Consider the following 21,421-nt stretch of genomic DNA (forward strand, 5'->3'; position numbering starts at 1 on the left):
GGTGAGATTTCCCCCAGTAGTTTGTGTCTCTGCCCCTCCCACAATGGTGAGATTTTCCCCAGTAGTTTGTGTCTCTGCCCCTCCCCCAATGGTGAGATTTTCCCCAGTAGTTTGTGTCTCTGCCCCTCCCACAATGATGAGATTTCCTGCAGTAGTTTGTCTCTCTGCCCCTCCCACAATGATGGAATTTCCCTCAATAGTTTGTGTCTCTGCCCCTCCCACAATGGTGAGATTTCCCTCCAGTAGTTTGTGTCTCTGCCCCTCCCACAATGGTGAGATTTCCCTCAATAGTTTGTGTCTCTGCCCCTCCCACAATGGTGAGATTTCCCTCCAGTAGTTTGTGTCTCTGCCCCTCCCACAATGGTGAGATTTCCCTCAATAGTTTGTGTCTCTGCCCCTCCCACAATGGTGACATTTCCCTCAATAGTTTGTGTCTCTGCCCCTCCCACAATGGTGACATTTCCCTCCAGTAGTATGTGTCTCTGCCCCTCCCACAATAGTGAGATTTCCTGCAGTTGTTTGTGTCTCTGCCCCTCCCACAATAGTGAGATTCCCTGCAGTTGTTTGTGTCTCTGCCCCTCCCACAATGATGAGATTTCCTGCAGTAGTTTGTGTCTCTGCCCCTCCTACAATGATGAGATTTCCTGCAGTTGTTTGTGTCTCTGCCCCTCCCACAATGATGGGATTTCCTGCAGGAGTTTGATAAGACTTATAATTTCACATTATACAGAGTGAGGAGATAATGGAAATCCCCTTTAAATTCTAGTGGAATATCTTAGCAGGGGAGGAGATCACACCGCACACCAGGCAGGAGTCACACTCACATTTATTTTGGACCTCCAGCCGTCCTCGTCGGTGGGGCTCGGCACCATATGGCTCGTATTCTCCACAATGTCTTTTACCAGCACCGCCATCGCTCGCAGAATGAACGATGCAAAGAGGTTGATGTGGATGTAATTCCTCATGCAATGAAGTTTCCTGGAAAGAGCAGAAATGTGTTCAAGTTAATAAAGATTGTTCTAAAGATGGCGGCGGGGTTCATACAGAGCGGCGCACAGACAGACCTGGGGGGGGGGCTGTCAGTGATTTACACCATTTTTAGGACAAATTTCATAGTTTTGGTCCGGATGGTGCAAAGATCAACTGGAGGTCATTTCCATTATCTGTCTTGTCCTAATATTGTCTCCATACAGGCTCCCGAGGTATCTCTGTACTCAACAAGTCATTTTCACAATTTGCTTCTTCAAATGTCAGATCGATTGAAGATTTTCCCTGCTCCCCCTCCCAGCAGTGATTCAGCATCTCAGTTCCCCTCCTGTCAGTCACTTAGCAGCTTAGCTTCCCCTTCTCCCCCTCCCAGAAGTGAATCAGAAGCTCAGCTCCCCCCCCCCCTCTCCCAGCAATGACTTAGCTCCCCCGTATTTTCTTTTCTATTCTTGTCTAGTCTTTTTTTTTTCTATTCTATTCTTTTTTATGTATTCAAATTTATTCTATTTGAAATTCGAATTTCAGAAGATGGTTGCATTCTTTCTATTTTATTATATTTATTTTTTATTCTATTCTATTATTTTCTGTTCTATTCTACTCTTTTTTTTTCTATTCAAATTTGAATTTATTCTATTCAAAGTTCAAATTTTGGAAGATGGTTTTATTCATTCTATTCTATACTAATCTTATGTTTTTTCTATACTATTCTGTTATTTTCTATTTTATTCTAATCTATTCTTTTCTATCCTTTTCAAATTCAAATTTATTCTATTTGAATTTTGGGAAATGGTTATATTCTTTCTATTCTATGCTATGGTTCTTTAATTCTATTATTTTCTATTCTATTTTTTTCTATTCTATTCTTTTCTTATGTATTCGAATTCAAATTTACTCTATTTGAAATTCGAATTTCAGAAGATGGTTATATTCTTTCTATTCTATTCTATTCTTTTTTATTCGATTCTATGCTTTTCTGTTCTATTCTACTCTGTTTTTTTCTATTCAAATTTTAATTTATTCTATTCAAAATTCGAATTTTGGAAGATGGTTTTATTCATTCTATTCTATACTAATCTTATGTTTTTTCTATACTATTCTGTTATTTTCTATTTTATTCTAATCTATTCTTTTCTATCCTTTTCAAATTCAAATTTATTCTATTTGAATTTTGGGAAATGGTTATATTCTTTCTATTCTATTCTATGGTTCTTTAATTCTATTATTTTCTATTCTATTTTTTTCTATTCTATTCTTTTCTTATGTATTCGAATTTGAATTTACTCTATTTGAAATTCGAATTTCAGAAGATGGTTATATTCTTTCTATTTTATTCTATTCTTTTTTATTCGATTCTATGTTTTTCTGTTCTATTCTACTCTGTTTTTTTCTATTCAAATTTGAATTTATTCTATTCAAAATTCGAATTTTGGAAGATGGTTTTATTCATTCTATTCTATACTAATCTTATGTTTTTTCTTCTAGACTATTCTGTTATTTTCTATTTTATTCTAATCTATTCTTTTCTATCCTATTCAAATGTATTCTATTTTTTTTTTCTTTACTTTCTATTCTAATTTTTTTTTCTTTTTGTAAATTGGAAAAAAAATCGAAAACTATTCGAATTTGAAAACCTTTTTGAATTCGAATTTAAAAACTGTTTGAATTCCAATTTAAAAACTTTTTGAATTCGAAAAGCTATTTGAATCAATTCAAATTCGAATTTCATCCAAATAATTTTTTTCTGGTATTTTTCAGATTCATTTAAATTGGGTATAAGTCGAAAATTTGGATACATCTGAATTTCCAAAAACGAAAAATGCAACTAAATTTCAATTCGGAATGAACTGCACTTGTCTAGCGTTGTACCAGTACGTGGTTTTGCCCATATGGGACTCCTGTTCTTAGTACATTGTAGTCGGTCAGGTTAGGAATCAGTAAATGTTAGAATATCGTATTGTATGGAGGAGATGAACTGTGTCTGCGTCAGACCCCGAGCTCCCCGGGACAAGGTGCATTCTGGGCAGGGGAGGACTGGCAAGGGGGGCAAGGTGGCAATTGCCCCCCAGGCCACTCTGAAAAGTGGTAAAAACTGGTAAAAAGGCCGAACTCAGGGCTGGATTAATGTAGGGGCCAGACACTGTATACGGCTGTCAGTCCAAAACCAGGTAGGCATGGACGGTGAGCTGATTCCATGGTTCAATGGGCCACTTGAATGGACTTGACCCCCAGGCCAAAGGCTGCCAGCCCTCCCCTGATTCTGGGTGATTTATCCAGGTGGAAATAGCATCTGGCAGATAATTAGAGTAAATGAATGTTCTCACAGTTCATCCAGCAATTAGTATTCTGCAGGGTTGGTCTCTCATTTCAGAATAATACCGGTTTCCGCTACGGGGCCACATTTCCAGCGGAGGCTGGGAGGCGAGGGGGAGGGGAGATGATGTATAGTTCTACCCCCTGCTTGTAGGATATATTGTGCAATAAAGTGACAACCTTAATCCATCCTTCTGCTATATCTGCTGCTACTTAGGAGACTCCGGAAATGTAAAGAGTTAGGACCACGGTTTACAGAGGCATGGGCACTGCCTTAGGACCGCGGTTTACAGAGGCGCGGGCACTGCCTTAGGACCGCGGTTTACAGAGGCATGGGCACTGCCTTAGGACCGTGGTTTACAGAGGCGCGGGCACTGCCTTAGGACCGTGGTTTACAGAGGCGCGGGCACTGCCTTAGGACCGTGGTTTACAGAGGCGCGGGCATTGCCTTAGGACCGTGGTTTACAGAGGCGCGGGCACTGCCTTAGGACCGTGGTTTACAGAGGCGCGGGCACTGCCTTAGGACCGCGGTTTACAGAGGCGCGGGCACTGCCTTAGGACCGCGGTTTACAGAGGCATGGGCACTGCCTTAGGACCGTGGTTTACAGAGGCGCGGGCACTGCCTTAGGACCGTGGTTTACAGAGGCGCGGGCACTGCCTTAGGACCGTGGTTTACAGAGGCGCGGGCATTGCCTTAGGACCGTGGTTTACAGAGGCATGGGCACTGCCTTAGGACCGTGGTTTACAGAGGCACGGGCACTGCCTTAGGACCGCGGTTTACAGAGGCGCGGGCACTGCCTTAGGACCGTGGTTTACAGAGGCGCGGGCACTGCTTTAGGACCGCAGTTTACAGAGGCGCGGGCACTGCCTTAGGACCGCGGTTTACAGAGGCGCGGGCACTGCCTTAGGACTGCGGTTTACAGAGGCGCGGGCACTGCCTTAAGACCGTGGTTTACAGAGGCGCGGGCACTGCCTTAGGACCGTGGTTTACAGAGGCGCGGGCACTGCTTTAGGACCGCGGTTTACAGAGGCGCGGGCACTGCGGCTTACGCATATATTTGCAAATGTGTGCAAACAAAAGTCTCTGTTTTTAAGCTCACACCTACACTGAGGGGAAAAAAAGTATTTGATCCCCTGCTGATTTTGTACATTCGACCACTCTTCTGCGCAAACCGACGTAGACCTACGTCGGTCACGCGCGGGAAGCTAGGGGGAGAGCGCCCCCACTCGGCAGCGGGGAAGCCGATGCACGGGTCAGGTGGCTCCGATGACACCCGCGATCGCTCCCTGCTGAGAGAGAAGGACGGTCAGCTGTTGTAAACACATCTGACCGTTCTTCTTTCTGGAATGATCACAGAGCGCCTGTGATCCTTCTATATAGGATCACAGGTCTCTGTGATAATTTCACAAGCCACGCCCCCCACAGTTAGAAACACGCCCCTAGGTACACATTTAACCCCTTGATCACCCACATAGAAGGATCACAGGCGCTCTGTGATTATTCCAGGGAGAAGAACGGTCAGCTGTGTTTACAACAGCTGACCGTCCTTCTCTCCCAGCGGGGAACGGTCGCGGGTGTCAGGTGGCAATCGGAGCCGCCGGCCCGTGCATCGGCTTCCCCGCTCGCCCCCTAGCAGCAGGCGCGCGACCGACGTAGGGCTACGTTGGTCCGCACAGGAGGGGCTGCCTGCCGCAGTATATCTACGGTGGGCGGTCCGGAAGAAGTTAAAGAGGACCTGTCCTGCTTATTTCTATTACAAGGGATGTTTACATTCCTTGTACTAATGACACTGGCAGGGAAGGGGTTACCTAGGGGTGATGAAAGGGTTAAGTGTGAGCCTAGAGGAGTGTTTTCTAACTGTATGGGGGAGGGGCTTGTGAAATGAGCATAGAGACCCGTGATCCTATATAGAAGGATCACAGGCGCTCTGTGATCATTTCAGAGAGAACAACGGTCTGCTGTGTTTACAACAGCTGACCGTCCTTCTCTCTCAGGGGTGAGTGATCGGGGCTGCCGGTCTCATGGATCAGCATCCCCGCTGCCTAGTAGGGGCGGTCGGCAAATGGTTAAGAAGTGGGCCGCTGCCACGTCCTTAACAACTGATGATTCTTCAGCTGTCAGCAGGATTCCCCTCTGGCAGCTGATTGTAAACCAAAGAATTGCAGCATTAAAAAACATTTTTAAAAAACTGCATGGGTCCCCCCTCTGGTCTGGTACGGATTTTAAGGGGATATTAAGGGGAACCCATAGCCAAATGTAAAAATATAGCTGTCAGCGGAGAACAGCGGAGAACTAAAATGCAAAAGGCATAAAAAAAGTGTATTCAAAAACACAAAATCGCATAGAAACAGAGGGTTTTGATGAGGAGCCATTCCGTTTAGAAAAAAAAAAAACACAAAACGCATGCAAAAATGCATCAAAAACGCAACACGTTTTTAATGCAGGTCCATTGGAGTCTATTACACACAAAACACAATCTACTGTGGGGAAAAAAAGCCCCTCGCCCTTTCCAAAAACGCAGCAGCTGAAAAAACATGTTAAATTGACTGTACAACGTAAAATGCATGCATAGGTGTGAACCTGGCCTTAACCTAAACTGTAGGACAGGCCAATTTGGTTGTTTTGCAGGCTGGCCGGTAAGTGTGATGGGAAATATTTTGCTTGTTTGTGTTGTAGATATATACTGACCTGAAAGCAAGGAGGATGCAGAGCGCCACCACCAGGGTCCCCAGGGAAATGGAATAGCCAATCGTGTAACATATTCGCAGCAATAGCATCAACGCGGTCTCCTTGGGCTGATCAGAGAAACAATCGACCAATTAAAACACATCCAAAATATGCACTGTTACTGTAATAATGCCATTGGCAGGGAAGGGGTTAACACAGAGGGTGATCAGGGGTTTAATGTAAGCCTAGGGGGAGTGTTTCTAACTGTATGGGGGCGTGGCTTTTGAAATGATCACAGAGACCTGTAGTCCTATATAGAAGGATCACAGGCGCTCTGTGATCATTCCAGAGAGAAGAACGGTCAGCTGTGTTTACAACATCTGGCCGTTCTTCTCTCTCAGCGGGGAGCGATCGCGGGTGTCACGCGGCAATCGGAGCCGCCAGCCCCGTGCATCGGAGTCCCCGCTGCTGAGTGAGGTTGGGAGCGCGCCACTGGCGGCGTGCGCTCACCCCCATGCAGCAGGCGCGCCACCGACGTACGGTTACGTCGGATCGCGCAGGAGGGGCTGCCTGCCGCAGTAAAACTGCGGCGGGCGGTCTTTAAGTGGTTAAGTAAAGAAGGAAACTGCTGCAGGTCGAAGTGCTTTTAGTTTTGTAAACCGGTTCTCTTTGCAGCTGACCAACATTCCAAGATTGATTTCCGCCATTATCCCACGCCGTGTAACCCAATCCTCGCTTCTCTCCGTACAGACAGATCCCTTCAATTTAAACATTTATAAACAGCCGGCTGAGATCCTGCAGGTCGTAGTGAATGTTTCCATGTTCTCGGAGATGGCAGAACATTCTGTACCTGGGATTTATCTGATGTAATGTAAACTCCGCTAAGACATCTGACAGATCGCGTATATGGCGAGGAGGATCAGAATTCCACGGAATTATCAACGATATTCCTCCGTGCTTTCCTAAAAGGGTCATGCGCCATTGTTTTTTTGCAATGCAACCCGCTTCTGTTGGAAGGTGCGTTGAAATGCCGTTCAGAATAGCGCTGCATTGCACCAATGCATTTTTTTTTTACTAGAAAATTACTCAGAACCCCTAAACATTATATTATATTATTATTATATATTATATTATTATTATTATATTTATATATTATATTATATTATATTATAATATATATATATATATTTTGCCAATACCAATATTTTGGCCAGTGCATACCGGTATCGGCCGCATTGCAATGCGTTGCAGTAAAGCGAGTATTATAAGCACATTGCTCCATTCATGTGAATGGGCCCTTATTAACCACTTCAATCCTGGGCCAATTCTGGCACTACTCTCCTACATGTAAAAATAATCATTTTTTTACTAGAAAATTACTCAGAACCCCTAAATATTATATTATATTATTATTATATATTATTATTATTATTATTATTATTATTATTTTATATTATATTATTATTATTATATTATTATTACTATTATATATTATATTATTATATTATATTATAATTATTATATATTATATTATATTATTATATATTATATTATACCATTATTAATATATATTATATTATAATATATATATATATATATATATATATATATATATATATATTGCCAATACCGATATTTTGGGCAGTGCATATCGGTATCGGCCGATATTGGCCGATATTTTCGTACAAAAAAAATTATTATTTTTTTTTATTTGACAGGTACTCTTGTGGAGGGATCTGACCCCAAACTCCTCCTCTGCACTTAAAAGCATTCAAAACGCCAAGTTTGGCTGTTTTTAAATGCTGTTATTATTTTTAAATCTGGCGCCCGAATACCCGGAAGTGATGTCATGACATCACTTCCGGGTTTTTACATGGAGACCAAATTAGAGCCGAATGCGGCTTTGATTGGGTCTTCAGCAGCAGTGCAGGCTGGTTGCCCGGGTCTCCCGGTGGGAAGAGAGACCCGGGCGAGCCGTGGAAGTCAGTGTCGGGGGGGGGGGGCGCCCCCTCCCGCTCCTTGTAATGACAGCCGTGCGGCTTCTCCGCCGCATCGGTTGTCATTACAAGACAACCGATCGTCGTCTATGGAAGCCGGTACCGGGGTGATTCCTCTAGCTGCAGGCATCACTCCGGTACAGCACTTTCCTGAAATATCGGCAATACCGTTAACCTCTGGGGCCGATTCCGATATATCGGGGAAAGTGCAGATCGGCCCTCGATATATCGGCTTTGCCGATAATCGGTCGATCACTAATATTTTAGCGGAGACCCTAGGGAATAAAATGGTGGTCATTGCAACTTTTTATGTCACACGGTATTTGCGCAGCAATTTTTGAAACGGGTTTTTTTTGGGGGGGGGGGGACTGTTATGAACTAAAAATAAAAAACAAAACACTAAAGTTAGCCCAATTTTTTTGTATAATGTGAAAGATGATGTTATACTGAGTAAATAGATACCCAACATGTCACGCTTTAAAATTGCACACACTCGTGGAATGGTGCCAAACTTCGGTACTTAGGCAATCTCCTTAGGCAACACTTCTTTTTCAAAAATTCAAATAAAAACATTTTTTTTTTTTTAAATTAAACATTTTTTACAGGTTAGCAGTTTAGGGTTACAGAGGAGGTCCTGGGCTAGAATTGTTACTTCTCGTGTTGACATTCTCAGCGATACCTCACGTTTGGATTGAATGCCGTTTACATATGTGGCTGCGATGTACGTATGCGTTTGCCTCTGCGTGTGAGCACTTTGAATTATTATTTTTTATTGTCTATTTTATTTTAATTTTTTGATTTTTACACTTTCCCTTAATTTTTTTTATTTGATCACTTTTATTCCTATTACAAGGAATGTAAACATCGCTTGTAATAGAAATAAGCATGACAGGTCCTCTTTATGGAGAGATGTGGAGTCAATAAGACCTCAGATCTTTCTTACAGGCTGGAAAGCCTGAAATTAAAAAAAAAAAAAAAAAAAAAAACGATCTTGGCTATCCAGCGAAATCATGGTAGTATATAGAATTGTCAGGCCGTGTGTGACGTCAGCCTCAGAGAGTCATAGAGACTGCCGGAGACTCTCTGGTATTCTCTATGGTGTACTCCTTCCACCAGTGGATTCCTTCTCTGGCTAGCCAATCGCACAGTAGAGCCGGTAGAAGCACCCACACCCCCCCCCCCAAATTTTTTAAGAAAATATTTTCACTAAATATACACTAAAATCATTATTAGCAGACAGAAACATAACAGAGAGCCCGTGTGAGTTAGCCCTTTTTTAATTGCTTTTTTACATTTTTTTTTTTAAATGTATCCTTTTTTTTTAATGTAAAAAATTGTAACAATTCTTTTATTTTACAATTTTTTAAAATTATTTATTAGTGTTTAATTATCATTTTTTTTTTTTTATTTTTAATTTTTCTTTTAAACTTTTCTATATACTTTTTTAATGTAAAAAATTGTAACAATTCTTTTATTTTACAATTTTTTTAAATTATTTATTAATGTTTAATTATTATTATTTTTTCATTTGTTATTTTTTTTTTTTTACAGGACAAGGAAGCATGCAATGCTGCGGGGGGGGGGGGGGGGCAGCACAGTGAAAGGGGGGCACACAGGAAGAGGGGGGGTCAGAAGCAGGCAGAACAGGTAGGGGGATCGGTGTCGGAGAAGCAATTACAGGAACGATTCCCTGTGTCTGTGTCTCTCCCTGCAGCAGCTGAAAGCTGGCAGGAGGGGGAGAAACTGGTTGTCAGCTGCTGCAGAGAGCCGCACAGGGCTTCCTTCTGTAATTGCCCCTCCGCCTGCCTGATTCCCCGTGCTGTTGGGGCCCCCTGGGTGCCCGGGCCCCCTACAGGAGGATTGGTGGCCACCCCTGTTTTGTTTGGGTCCCCCTGGGTGCCCGGGCCCCCTACAGGAGGACTGGTGCCTTCCCTGTTCTGTTGGGGTTCCCCTGGGTGCCCGGGCCCCCTACAGGAGGACTGGTGGTCCCCTGTTCTGTTTGGGTGCCCGGGCCCCCTACAGGAGGACTGGTGGTCAATTCTGTTTGGGTGCCCGGGCCCCCTACAGGAGGACTGGTGCCCCCCTGTTCTGTTGGGGTTCCCCTGGGTGCCCGGGCCCCCTACAGGAGGACTGGTGGTCCCCTGTTCTGTTTGGGTCCCCCTGGGTGCCCGGGCCCCCTAAAGGAGGACTGGTGCCCCCCCTGTTCTGTTGGGGCCCCCTACAGGAGGACTGGTGGCTCCCAGTCCCTCCCCTGTTCTGTTGGGGCCCCCCTGGGTGCCCGAGCCCCCTACAGGAGGACTGGTGCGCCCAGGGATGGACTGACACCTCATGGGGCCCCCGGGCAATCAGAGATCATGGGGCCCCCTGTGTCCACACTCAAGCCACATAAAGCCCCACCTACAAACTGCAGCTCAGCCACATAGAGTGGGCATTTAAATATCTACCACAGCATAGCCTGCATGGACGTTCCTGGCTTCTTTCTGTAGTGTGTAGCCTCTCATGGGGCCCCCCTACTGACCCTGGGCCCTCGGGCAGTGCCCTAATCCCCGAATGGTCAGTCCGCCCCTGGGTGCGCCCCCCGTTCTGTTGGGGCCCCCTACAGGAGGACTGGTGGCTCCCAGTCCCTCCCCTGTTCTGTTGGGGCCCCCCTGGGTGCCCGAGCCCCCTACAGGAGGACTGGTGCGCCCCCCGTTCTGTTGGGGCCCCCTACCGGAGGACTGGTGCCCCCCCCTATCAGCGGCCCTTGGTCCAGAGGAATTGCTCTTCTCATTTGGCTCATATTAATATGATTTTGTAGCCTGGTGTCCGTTATGTCGCCTGCACTGTCAGTGGCGGGGTCTGTGCTGCGCTGGGGTTTGGAGATATAACACATCCACAGCACAGAGTAATCCTGGGATTAAGTCAGAAGAGAAACAAGTCAGACTCACCGGTATGGAGTCAATTTTTGCAGAACATTCCGTGACATCGCGCCAAACCTGCGATTTTACCTCGTCCCACTGCCAGGTCCCATTGTCGGTGCAGAGCCTGTACGCGTAGCCGGTGCTCCCTGCAACAAAGCATGCAGACATAGATGAGCCACATGTAATTACCCCTAGAACTATTGCACCCCGATAATGTGACATCAGAAAATCAGGACATGAAGGTTATATGGGACAATTATTGGTAGGTGCCCCAGCTTTACCCCCTCTAGTGGCAGCTTTGAGATGTTAAGGATAAGGAGTGGCTGCATTTATTTTTTTTAATTCTTCCACCTGTTTATGACTGTAGTCCTAGTTCACACATATGAACGATGCGGGAAGCGAATCCACTGTGGGTTCCCGCATGGCAGGCAGTTCACACTGCCATTTGCGAATTGCTGGGGGTGTCAATACATGGTTAACCACTTTAGCCCCGGAAGATTTGGCTGCTCAAAGACCAGGGCCTATTTTGCAATTCGGCACTGCGTGACTTTAATGGACAATTGCGCGGTCGTGCGACGCTGAACCCAAACTAAATTGACTTCCTTTTTTTCCCCACAAAAAGAGCTTTCTTTTGGTGGTATTTGATCACCTCTGCAATTTTTTTTTTTTGCGCTATAAACAAAAAAAGAGCGACAATTTTGAAAAAATAACAATATTTTTCACATTTTTTTTATATGAAATTCTCAAAAAAAAATGTAAAAATCTAAATTTTTTAACATTTTAGGCCAATTTGTTTTCTGCTGCATTTTTTTTGGTAAAAAAAATCGCAATAAGCGTATTTTGATTGGTTTGCGCAAAAGTTATTGTGTTTACTAACTAAGGGAAAGATTTCTGTCATTTTTATTGTTTTTTTTTTAACTAGTAATGGCGGCCATCTGCAACTTTTTTTGGGGGACTGTGACATTGCGGCGGACAGATCGGACCCATAACTGACATTTTTGACACTTTTGGGAGTACCAGTGACATTACTACAGTAATCAGTGATATAAATATGCGCTGTTACTGTAAAAAATGACACTGGCAGGGAAGGGGTTAACTTTACGGGTGATCAAGGGGTTAAGTGTGTCCCTAGGGGAGTGATTCTAACTGTCATGGGGCGTGGCTTGTGATGTAATCGCAGAGACATGCGATCCTACATAGCAGGATCACATAGCCTCTGTGATCACTTCAGGGAGAATGACAGGCTGTTGTGTTTACATCAGCCGTCTGTCCTTCTCTCACTGCAGCGGGAGATCGCGAGTGGCCGACAGCCATCGGAGCCGCCGGTCACACGCGCTGACTCCCCAGCCAACGAGTGGGGACGGGAGCGCGCCTCTGGCGGCACGTGATCGCCCCCTAGCTCCTCCCAGGCTAGCTCCGTACATTTACGATGCTTTGCCTGGGAGCGCATATCGCAGTGCGAACTGTCAGTTTGGACAGGAATCAGATCGCATAGGTGTGACCATCCATGCGATCCGATTCTGGTGCGGACCGAAGAAAGGGTCCTGTGCGACTTTGGTCCGAATGGGATGCGAATTCAGCCATACAATCTGTATGGCTGAATTCGCAACGCACAGACATCGCATGTGATTGACAGAGCAGTGCGCTCTGAATCACATGCGATGTCTGACATTGCATATGTGTGAACCAGCACTTATAATATTGCAGACGAAGAAGTGAGACTTTCATTCTTGGCTCCATGAAGGTTATATAGGACAGTTATTGGTATGTGCCCCAGCTTTACCCCCTCTAGTGGCAGCTATGAGGTATTAAGGATAAGGAGTGGCTGCATTTATTGTTTAAATTCTTCCACCTGTTTACGACTGTTAGGCCCTTTTTACACTTGTGCGACTTGTCCTGCGATTTGGGACTCCATTATTTCCAATGAGTACCGTTCATATCTATGCGACTTGAAGTCACACCGACTTCAAAGTAGTCCCTGCACTACTTTGGCCCGATTTTAATGCGTTTTGAGGTCCAAAGACATAGGCATTGCTTCAAGCCCAGTCAAAATCGCATCAAAATAACATCAAAATCGCGGCTGCAAAATTGCGTGACTTTTAAGTCGCACACGTGTGTAAAGCCTTAGAGGTATGGAGACCCCAGGAACACAAAGTCACCCTTCACATTACTTTATCTGACCAGCTTATTACTTATATCCTTTATCAGCACCGAAAACAATAAAAGATGCTTTCTGATTGGTCGCTCTTTGCCCAGTGATATACATCTGAGAGATCGCTATCTGCTGACAGATAAATATTCTGATGTCTCCATCTGAGAGCAACCGAGGAATCCATCATTGTGACATTTACTGATATGGCAGCTATTTGTCTGCCTGATGAAATGATCCTGACACCGGCCTCCCCCATTATGTATAATGAGCCGATCCATATATAGATTTCCTCATTTACACAGATAGGAAATAAAATGAGTGCATAGAACCATCGTAATACCGAGGTGACCTGCGTTCCGATATCGCCGAATCACCGCTGACTGCCGGAGAGCAAACTGTCCTTCTAATGTGTAATATGATTTATATCCAGTGAGCGGTGATGTCACTCCTGTATAATATAACTTATATCTGGAGAGCGGTGATGTCACTCCTGTATAATATAACTTATATCTGGAGATCAGTGATGTCACTCCTGTATAATATAACTTATATCTGGAGAGCGGTGATGTCACTCCTGTATAATATATCTTATATCTGGAGAGCGGTGATGTCACTCCTGTATAATATAACTTATATCTGGAGAGTGGTGATGTCACTCCTGTATAATATATCTTATATCTGGAGAGCGGTGATGTCACTCCTGTATAATATATCTTATATCTGGAGAGCGGTGATGTCACTCCTGTATAATATAACTTATATCTGGAGAGCGGTGATGTCACTCCTGTATAATATAACTTATATCTGGAGAGCGGTGATGTCACTCCTGTATAATATAACTTATATCTGGAGAGCGGTGATGTCACTCCTGTATAATATATCTTATATCTGGAGAGCGGTGATGTCACTCCTGTATAATATATCTTATATCTGGAGAGCGGTGATGTCACTCCTGTATAATATATCTTATATCTGGAGAGCGGTGATGTCACTCCTGTATAATATATCTTATATCTGGAGAGCGGTGATGTCACTCCTGTATAATATATCTTATATCTGGAGAGTGGTGATGTCACTCCTGTATAATATAACTTATATCTGGAGAGCGGTGATGTCACTCCTGTATAATATAACTTATATCTGGAGAGCAGTGATGTCACTCCTGTATAATATATCTTATATCTGGAGAGTGGTGATGTCACTCCTGTATAATATAACTTATATCTGGAGAGTGGTGATGTCACTCCTGTATAATATATCTTATATCTGGAGAGTGGTGATGTCACTCCTGTATAATATAACTTATATCTGGAGAGCGGTGATGTCACTCCTGTATAATATATCTTATATCTGGAGAGCGGTGATGTCACTCCTGTATAATATAACTTATATCTGGAGAGTGGTGATGTCACTCTGTATATTATAACTTATATCTGGAGAGCGGTGATGTCACTCTTGTATAATATATCTTATATCTGGAGAGCGGTGATGTCACTCCTGTATAATATATCTTATATCTGGAGAGCGGTGATGTCACTCCTGTATTGAGGTGAATATTTCTCGCCATAGACGATAGATTGGCGCGGTGTTTCCTGCGGAGGTGAAGGGTTCGGTCTCTCTATACATCTGGAGACCATGTGTCATTTTCAGGATAAATATTTGATTTCCTTCTTTATGGAAATTTATGCCGCATGTAATTATTCTGTATGTGATGTAAGTGGGAGGTCGGGGGTCGGGACGCGGTCACATGATCCCTGAAGGCAAAAGCTGGAAATATGCCGCCGACCTTCAAAGATGAAGAGAGAACAAACATGGAATGTACACAGATGTAGACATGTCACAGCGCCCGGATCTGAGAGCGGACGCACACGCCATCTCCCGGCTCTCTGATGATTCGGGGACATATATGGGGACAGATCCACTAAGCGCTCTCTTTATGGCGGCTCTCCTGCCAAGGGACATGTGCAGAGCTATGAGCGCCCGCGCACCTCAATACTGTGCGGGAAAAGCGCATTCCATACATGGGTTCCCGCACCACACAGGAATGTGCCTTGGGTGGGTGGCAGTGTTAATTTTGGCAGCAAATTTCGATTTAGTTTTAGTTATAGTCTTTTGACTGAAATGCGATTTTATTTTTAGTTGTATTTTTGTCATCTGAATTGTTTTAGTTTTAGTCGTATTTCAGTAGACTAAAATTGTGTTAATTTAGTCGACGAAAACATTTTAGTCGACGAAATTAACACTGGTGGGTGGCAATTAATTGTTAATAGCACCCCAAATGCATCTCGCAAACACAGCGCATTTCTGGCCACCATAACCGCATTATACCGCAGCACTATGCGGTTTGGCACAACGCAATCTGAAAAAAAGCTCCGGTATGTTTAGCAGCCCATTGAAATGAATAGGCTGTCCAAACAGGAAAGCGCGGGATCACAATAACTGATATCGATGTAGTCTGACCTTAGATCACAATAATACTCATAAAAACATAAAAGATATAAAATCAGTTGATAAACCGACCGTCATCCTTCGGGGGCAGATACCACGGACAGGCCACCGTCACATTACCGGGAGGGGAGAACGGCCAGCAGGCCACCTGGTCAAATACCCCATTGCAGTACACACCTGAAATGTATGAGAAATAAAAAAGTTTAGTCATTATAAATGATACAAAATGTCACCATCCAATAATCACAATGTCATATCTATCAGAATCTTTTACTGATCCTCTAATGGAAATTATTAAAGTGTTACTAAACCCACTAAAGTAAAATCAGTCTGTATATGCAGTAAAGCATGATTGTTAAACTCACTCTTGAACCCAAGGGGTTAATCCTCCACATTGTGTAAAAAGGCTGTTTGATGCTGTCTTCTCTGATCATCCCCTTCTTCCACTGTCCCCAATCTATCTGCTGATAGAACAGAGCCTTGGGGACACTCTGCACATGCTCAGTTTGGTGTGTATTGCTAGAGAGTTTTTTTTTTTCTTGGGAGAGTGCATGTGATCAGCACAGGGCCAATCAGCACTGTCCAGCCAGAGGGTCAGGGGTCCTGCAGCCTCATAAGACAGTCAGAGGAGAATGAAAACTCCTCCTACAAGGTTTAACCAGACACTGATGGAAGTCACACGATTTCTATATACTGCTGATGAGAAAAGGTATTTAGCAGTTTATATTTACTAAAATGTTCTGTGTACTGGGGGAGACCAGATATAGTGACTGCAGGCTCCTGGGGAGATCAGATATAGTGAAAGCAGAGTCCTGGGGAGACCAGACATAGTGACTGCAGGCTCCTGGGGAAAACAGATATAGTGAATGCAGAGTCCTGGGGAGACCAGATATAAGGGTAGATTTACTAAAACTGGAGAGTGCAAAATCTGGTGCAGCTGTGCATAAAACCCAGTCAGCTTCCAGGTTTTTTTTCAACGCTTAATTGAACAACCTGAGGTTAGAAGCTGATTGGCTACCATGCGCAGCTGCACCAGATTTTGTACTTTCCAGTTTTAGTAAATCAACCCCATAGTGACTGCAGGCTCCTGGGGAAAACAGATATAGTGAATGCAGAGTGCTGGGGAGACCAGATATAGTGAATGCAGAGTCCTGGGGAGATCAGATATAGTGAATGCAGAGTCCTGGGGAGATCAGATATAGTGAATGCAGAGTCCTGGGGAGACCAGACATAGTGAATGCAGAGTGCTGGGGAGATCAGATATAGTGAATGCAGAGTCCTGGGGAGATCAGATATAGGGAATTCAGGCTCCTGGGGAGAACAGATATAGTGACTGCAGGCTACTGGGGAGACCAGATATAGTGAATGCAGAGACCTGGGGAAACCAGAAATAGTGATTGCAGGCTCCTGGGGAGACCAGATATAGTGAATGCAGAGTGCTGGGGAGAACAGATATAGTGAAAGCAGGCTCCTGGGGAGAACAGATATAGTGACTACAGGCTCCTGGGGAGAACAGATATAGTGAATGCAGGGTCCTGGGGAGAACAGATATAGTGAATGCAGGCTCCTGGGGAGAACAGATATAGTGAAAGCAGGCTCCTGGGGAGACCAGATATAGTGAATGCAGAGTGCTGGGGAGATCAGATGTAGTGAATGCAGGATCCTGGGGAGATCAGATATAGTGAATGCAGGATCCTGGGGAGATCAGATATAGTAAATACAGAGTGCTGGGGAGATCAGATATAGTGAATGCAGAGTGCTGGGGAGATCAGATATAGTGAATGCAGTGTCCTGGGGAGATCAGATATAGTGAATGCAGAGTCCTGGGGAGATCAGATATAGTGAATGCAGAGTCCTGGGGAGACCAGACATAGTGAATGCAGAGTGCTGGGGAGATCAGATATAGTGAATGCAGAGTCCTGGGGAGATCAGATATAGGGAATTCAGGCTCCTGGGGAGAACAGATATAGTGACTGCAGGCTACTGGGGAGACCAGATATAGTGAATGCAGAGACCTGGGGAAACCAGAAATAGTGATTGCAGGCTCCTGGGGAGACCAGATATAGTGAATGCAGAGTGCTGGGGAGAACAGATATAGTGAATGCAGAGTTCTGGGGAGAACAGATATAGTGAATGCAGAGTTCTGGGGAGAACAGATATAGTGAATGCAGGCTCCTGGGGAGAACAGATATAGTGACTGCAGGCTCCTGGGGAGAACAGATATAGTGAATGCAGGGTCCTGGGGAGAACAGATATAGTGAATGCAGGCTCCTGGGGAGAACAGATATAGTGAAAGCAGGCTCCTGGGGAGACCAGATATAGTGAATGCAGAGTGCTGGGGAGATCAGATGTAGTGAATGCAGGATCCTGGGGAGATCAGATATAGTGAATGCAGGATCCTGGGGAGATCAGATATAGTGAATGCAGAGTGCTGGGGAGATCAGATATAGTGAATGCAGAGTGCTGGGGAGATCAGATATAGTGAATGCAGTGTCCTGGGGAGATCAGATATAGTAAATGCAGAGTCCTGGGGAGGTCAGATATAGTAAATGCAGAGTCCTGGGGAGATGAGATATAGTAAATGCAGAGTCCTGGGGAGGTCAGATATAGTAAACGCAGAGTCCTGGGGAGATCAGATATAGTGAATGCAGAGTGCTGGGGAGATCAGATATAGTAAATGCAGAGTCCTGGGGAGATGAGATATAGTAAATGCAGAGTCCTGGGGAGATCAGATATAGTGAATGCAGAGTGCTGGGGAGATCAGATATAGTGACTGCAGAGTGCTGGGGAGACCAGGTATAGTGAATGCAGAGTGCTGGGTTTAGTATCATTTTAAAGTTGTTTTAAAGTCAAAAGAAAACTTATATTGCAGCGTACCAATCATTAGATGTGATGGCTGCTTTCATTTTCTTTTTAATACTTTTTCTTTCTTTTTTTTATCTTGAGATCCAGCCAGTAAGTCTGTTAGTTTTCAAAAGAACAAGCTCTCATCTGTATCAGTTACAGAGATGAGAAAAAACATTTAACACTGACAAGGGTGCACTGCTCACAGTGATCATCTTTTATTTAGGTAAAACCTTTTAAGTCCTGGTTCACACATATGCAGACATCGCATGTGATTCGCAGCACACTGCTCTCTCTGTGCGTTGTGAATTCAGCCATACAGATTGTATGGCTGAATTTGCATTGCATTCGGACAAAAGTCGCACAGGAGCCAGAATTGGTGTTCTTTTGTTCACAGTGCCCTGATTACAGTAAAGCCAGAGCAGTGCCCATCAATGACACCAATCAATGCCCATCAGTGACACCAATCAATGCCCATCAGTGACACCAATCAATGCACATTATTGATCCCAGTCAGTGCCTGCTCATCTATGCTGCCCATCAGTGCTGCCCGTCAATGCCCATTAGTGCTGTCCACCAGTGCCGCCTATTAGTGCCCATCAGTGCCCATCAGTGCAGTCCGTTAGTGCCCATCAGTGTCGCCCACCAGTGCTGCCTAATAGTGCCCATCAGTGCCGCCTATCAGTGCCCATCAGAGCCACCTAGCAGTGCTCCGTTAGTGGGGGGGGGGGGGGACATAGAGCCTGTGTTTCTGCTGAGCAGGAACACAGATCGCGGTCTTCCCACAGTTAAAGCACCCCCCCCCCCACAGTAAGCAAGCACTCCCTAGGCACATATTTAACCCTTTGACCACCCCCCTCGCCAGTGTCATTAGTAGAGTGTCAGTGCATATTTTTTAGCACTGATCACTGTATTGGGGGTCACTGGTCCCCAAAAGTGTCAGTTAGTGTCCGATTTGTCCGCCGCAATGTCACAGTCCCGCTATAAGTTGCTGATCGCTACCATTACTAGTTGAAAAATTAAAAAATAAAAATTCCATAAAAATATCCCTTAGTTTGTAGATGCGATAACTTTTGCGCAAACCAATCAAAATACGCTTATTAGGATTTTTCTTTACGAAAAATATGTAGCAAAATAAATATTGTCCTAAATTGATAAAGAAATTTGTTTGTTTTTTTTTATTTTTTTATGGATTTGTTTTATAGCAGAAAATAAAAATGACCTAAATCTTTCCCCTAGTGTGTAGATGCGATAACTTTTGCGCAAACCAATCAATATACACTTATTGGGATTTTTCTTTATGAAAAATATGTAGCAGAATACAAATCGGCCTAATTGATGAAGAAATTTTTTATTTAAATTTTTTTATGGATTTGTTTTATAGCAGAAAGTAAAAAATATTGTTTTTTTTTCTTCAAAATTGTCGTTTATTTTTGTTTATAGCTCACAAAATAAAAACCACAAGTGATCAAATACCACCAAAAAAAATCTCTATTTGTGGGGAAAAAAAGGACATCAATTTTATTTGGGTAAAGTGTTGCACAACCGCGCAATTGTCAGTTAAAATAACGCAGTGCCGAATCGCAAAAAAAATGGCCCAGGGAAATGGTTAAGGATTGTGAGCGCAAAAGAGGTTCTTCCATGATGGAATGATGGGAATGAGCGCCTCTCCAGGGCCGGGACAAGGAGTGGGCAGGAGGGACGACTGCCCTGGGCGCAATGGTTTATTGCAAGGAAGGTGGTACCCTGACTCTAACCCTAAGGAAAAGGGGGGGGGGGGCAGTTTGGCATCTTTGCCCTGGGCACTGGATGACCTTGTCCCGGCACTGCGCCACTCACGTGGGATGTGATTGGTGCATCTTTTCCCTACTCCATCCTGAAATATATGGAAAGGAATTCTCGGACAGGGATAAGGATGCGTTGTTACAGATATGACCGGAGCGCCGTGCGTATGATGTATGAGCTCCGTCCCTCGCCGTTTACATTCAGCGCATTCCTTGGCGATGATTCTGTCTCTAAGCCGGCTGTCTGGTGCACAGATATCGCTGGAAATGAACATTTCTTACAGAGGAGATTATCCTTCTGTTTATGGCGAACGTGCAGAAGCCTCACACCTCGCCTCTCCTCCCAATCCCCTTCCAGGAAACCTTCCAGGAGAGAGATATGGAGGCCGCTGGCCTCCTTCTACAAAACCATAATCGTCTGTCATACTGATCCTCTGCTTTCAATCTGCCCTGTCACTGAGCTGGAAGATGTACAGTGTGCAGATACTTGCTGCATGCTTGTTCTGCACTGCACAGTCTGATAGTACATTCTGTTTTATAGGGGCCATCAGGGTCGGGACAAGGGGTGGGCAGGAGGAGCGGCTATCCTGGGCACAATGGTTTATTGCAGGGATATGGGCAGGACCGGGACATGGGGTGGGTAGGAGGGGCGGCTACCCTGGGCACAGTGGTTTATTGCAGAGATGGGGCAGGGACAAGGGGTGGGCAGGAGGGGTGGCTACCCTGGGCACAAAGGTTTATTTCAGGGATGGGGCAGGGTCGGGACAAGGGGTGGACAAAAGGGGCGGCTACCCTGGGCACAATGGTTTATTTCAGGGATGGGGCAGGACCGGGACATGGGGTGGGCAGGAGGGGCGGCTACCCTGGGCACAATGGTTTATTGCAGAGATGGGGGCAGGGCCGGGACAAGGGGTGGGCAGGAGGGCACAGCTGCCCTGGGCACAATGGTTTATTGCAGGGATGGGGGCAGGGCCGAGACATGGGGTGGGCAGGAGGGGCGGCTGCCCTGGGCACAATGGATTATTGCAAGGATGGGGGCAGGGCCGGGACAAGGGGTCGGCAGGAGGGGAGGCTGCCCTGGGCACAATGGTTTATTGCAGGGATGGGGGCAGGGCCGGGACATGGGTTGGGCAGGAGGGGGCGGCTGCCCTGGGCACAATGGTTTATTGCAGGGATGGGGGCAGGGCCAGGACAAGGGGTGGGCAGGAGGGGAGGCTGCTCTGGGCACAATGGTTTATTGCAGGGATGGGGCAGGGTCGGGACAAGGGGTGGGCAGGAGGGGGCGGCTGCCCTGGGCACAATGGTTTATTGCAGGGATGGGGGCAGGGCCG

General features: G+C 45.1%; 1 protein-coding gene across 1 annotated transcript in view; it reads right to left on the reverse strand.

Moving 5' to 3' along the window:
* The window catches only part of GLP2R (glucagon like peptide 2 receptor), a 122,147-nt gene that overhangs the window by 37,073 nt on the left and 63,653 nt on the right, over positions 1–21,421 (reverse strand). The window contains exons 3-6 of the mRNA XM_082272435.1: positions 15,535–15,639; positions 10,890–11,008; positions 5,987–6,093; positions 825–978 (exon numbers count right to left, since the gene is read on the reverse strand). Coding sequence (XP_082128561.1) covers positions 825–978; positions 5,987–6,093; positions 10,890–11,008; positions 15,535–15,639 — 485 coding nt within the window. The remainder of the gene's footprint in view (positions 1–824; positions 979–5,986; positions 6,094–10,889; positions 11,009–15,534; positions 15,640–21,421) is intronic.

This window comes from Pelophylax lessonae, assembly GCF_965119305.1.
Source record: "Pelophylax lessonae genome assembly, chromosome: 11".
Taxonomy (NCBI): Eukaryota; Metazoa; Chordata; class Amphibia; order Anura; family Ranidae; genus Pelophylax; species Pelophylax lessonae.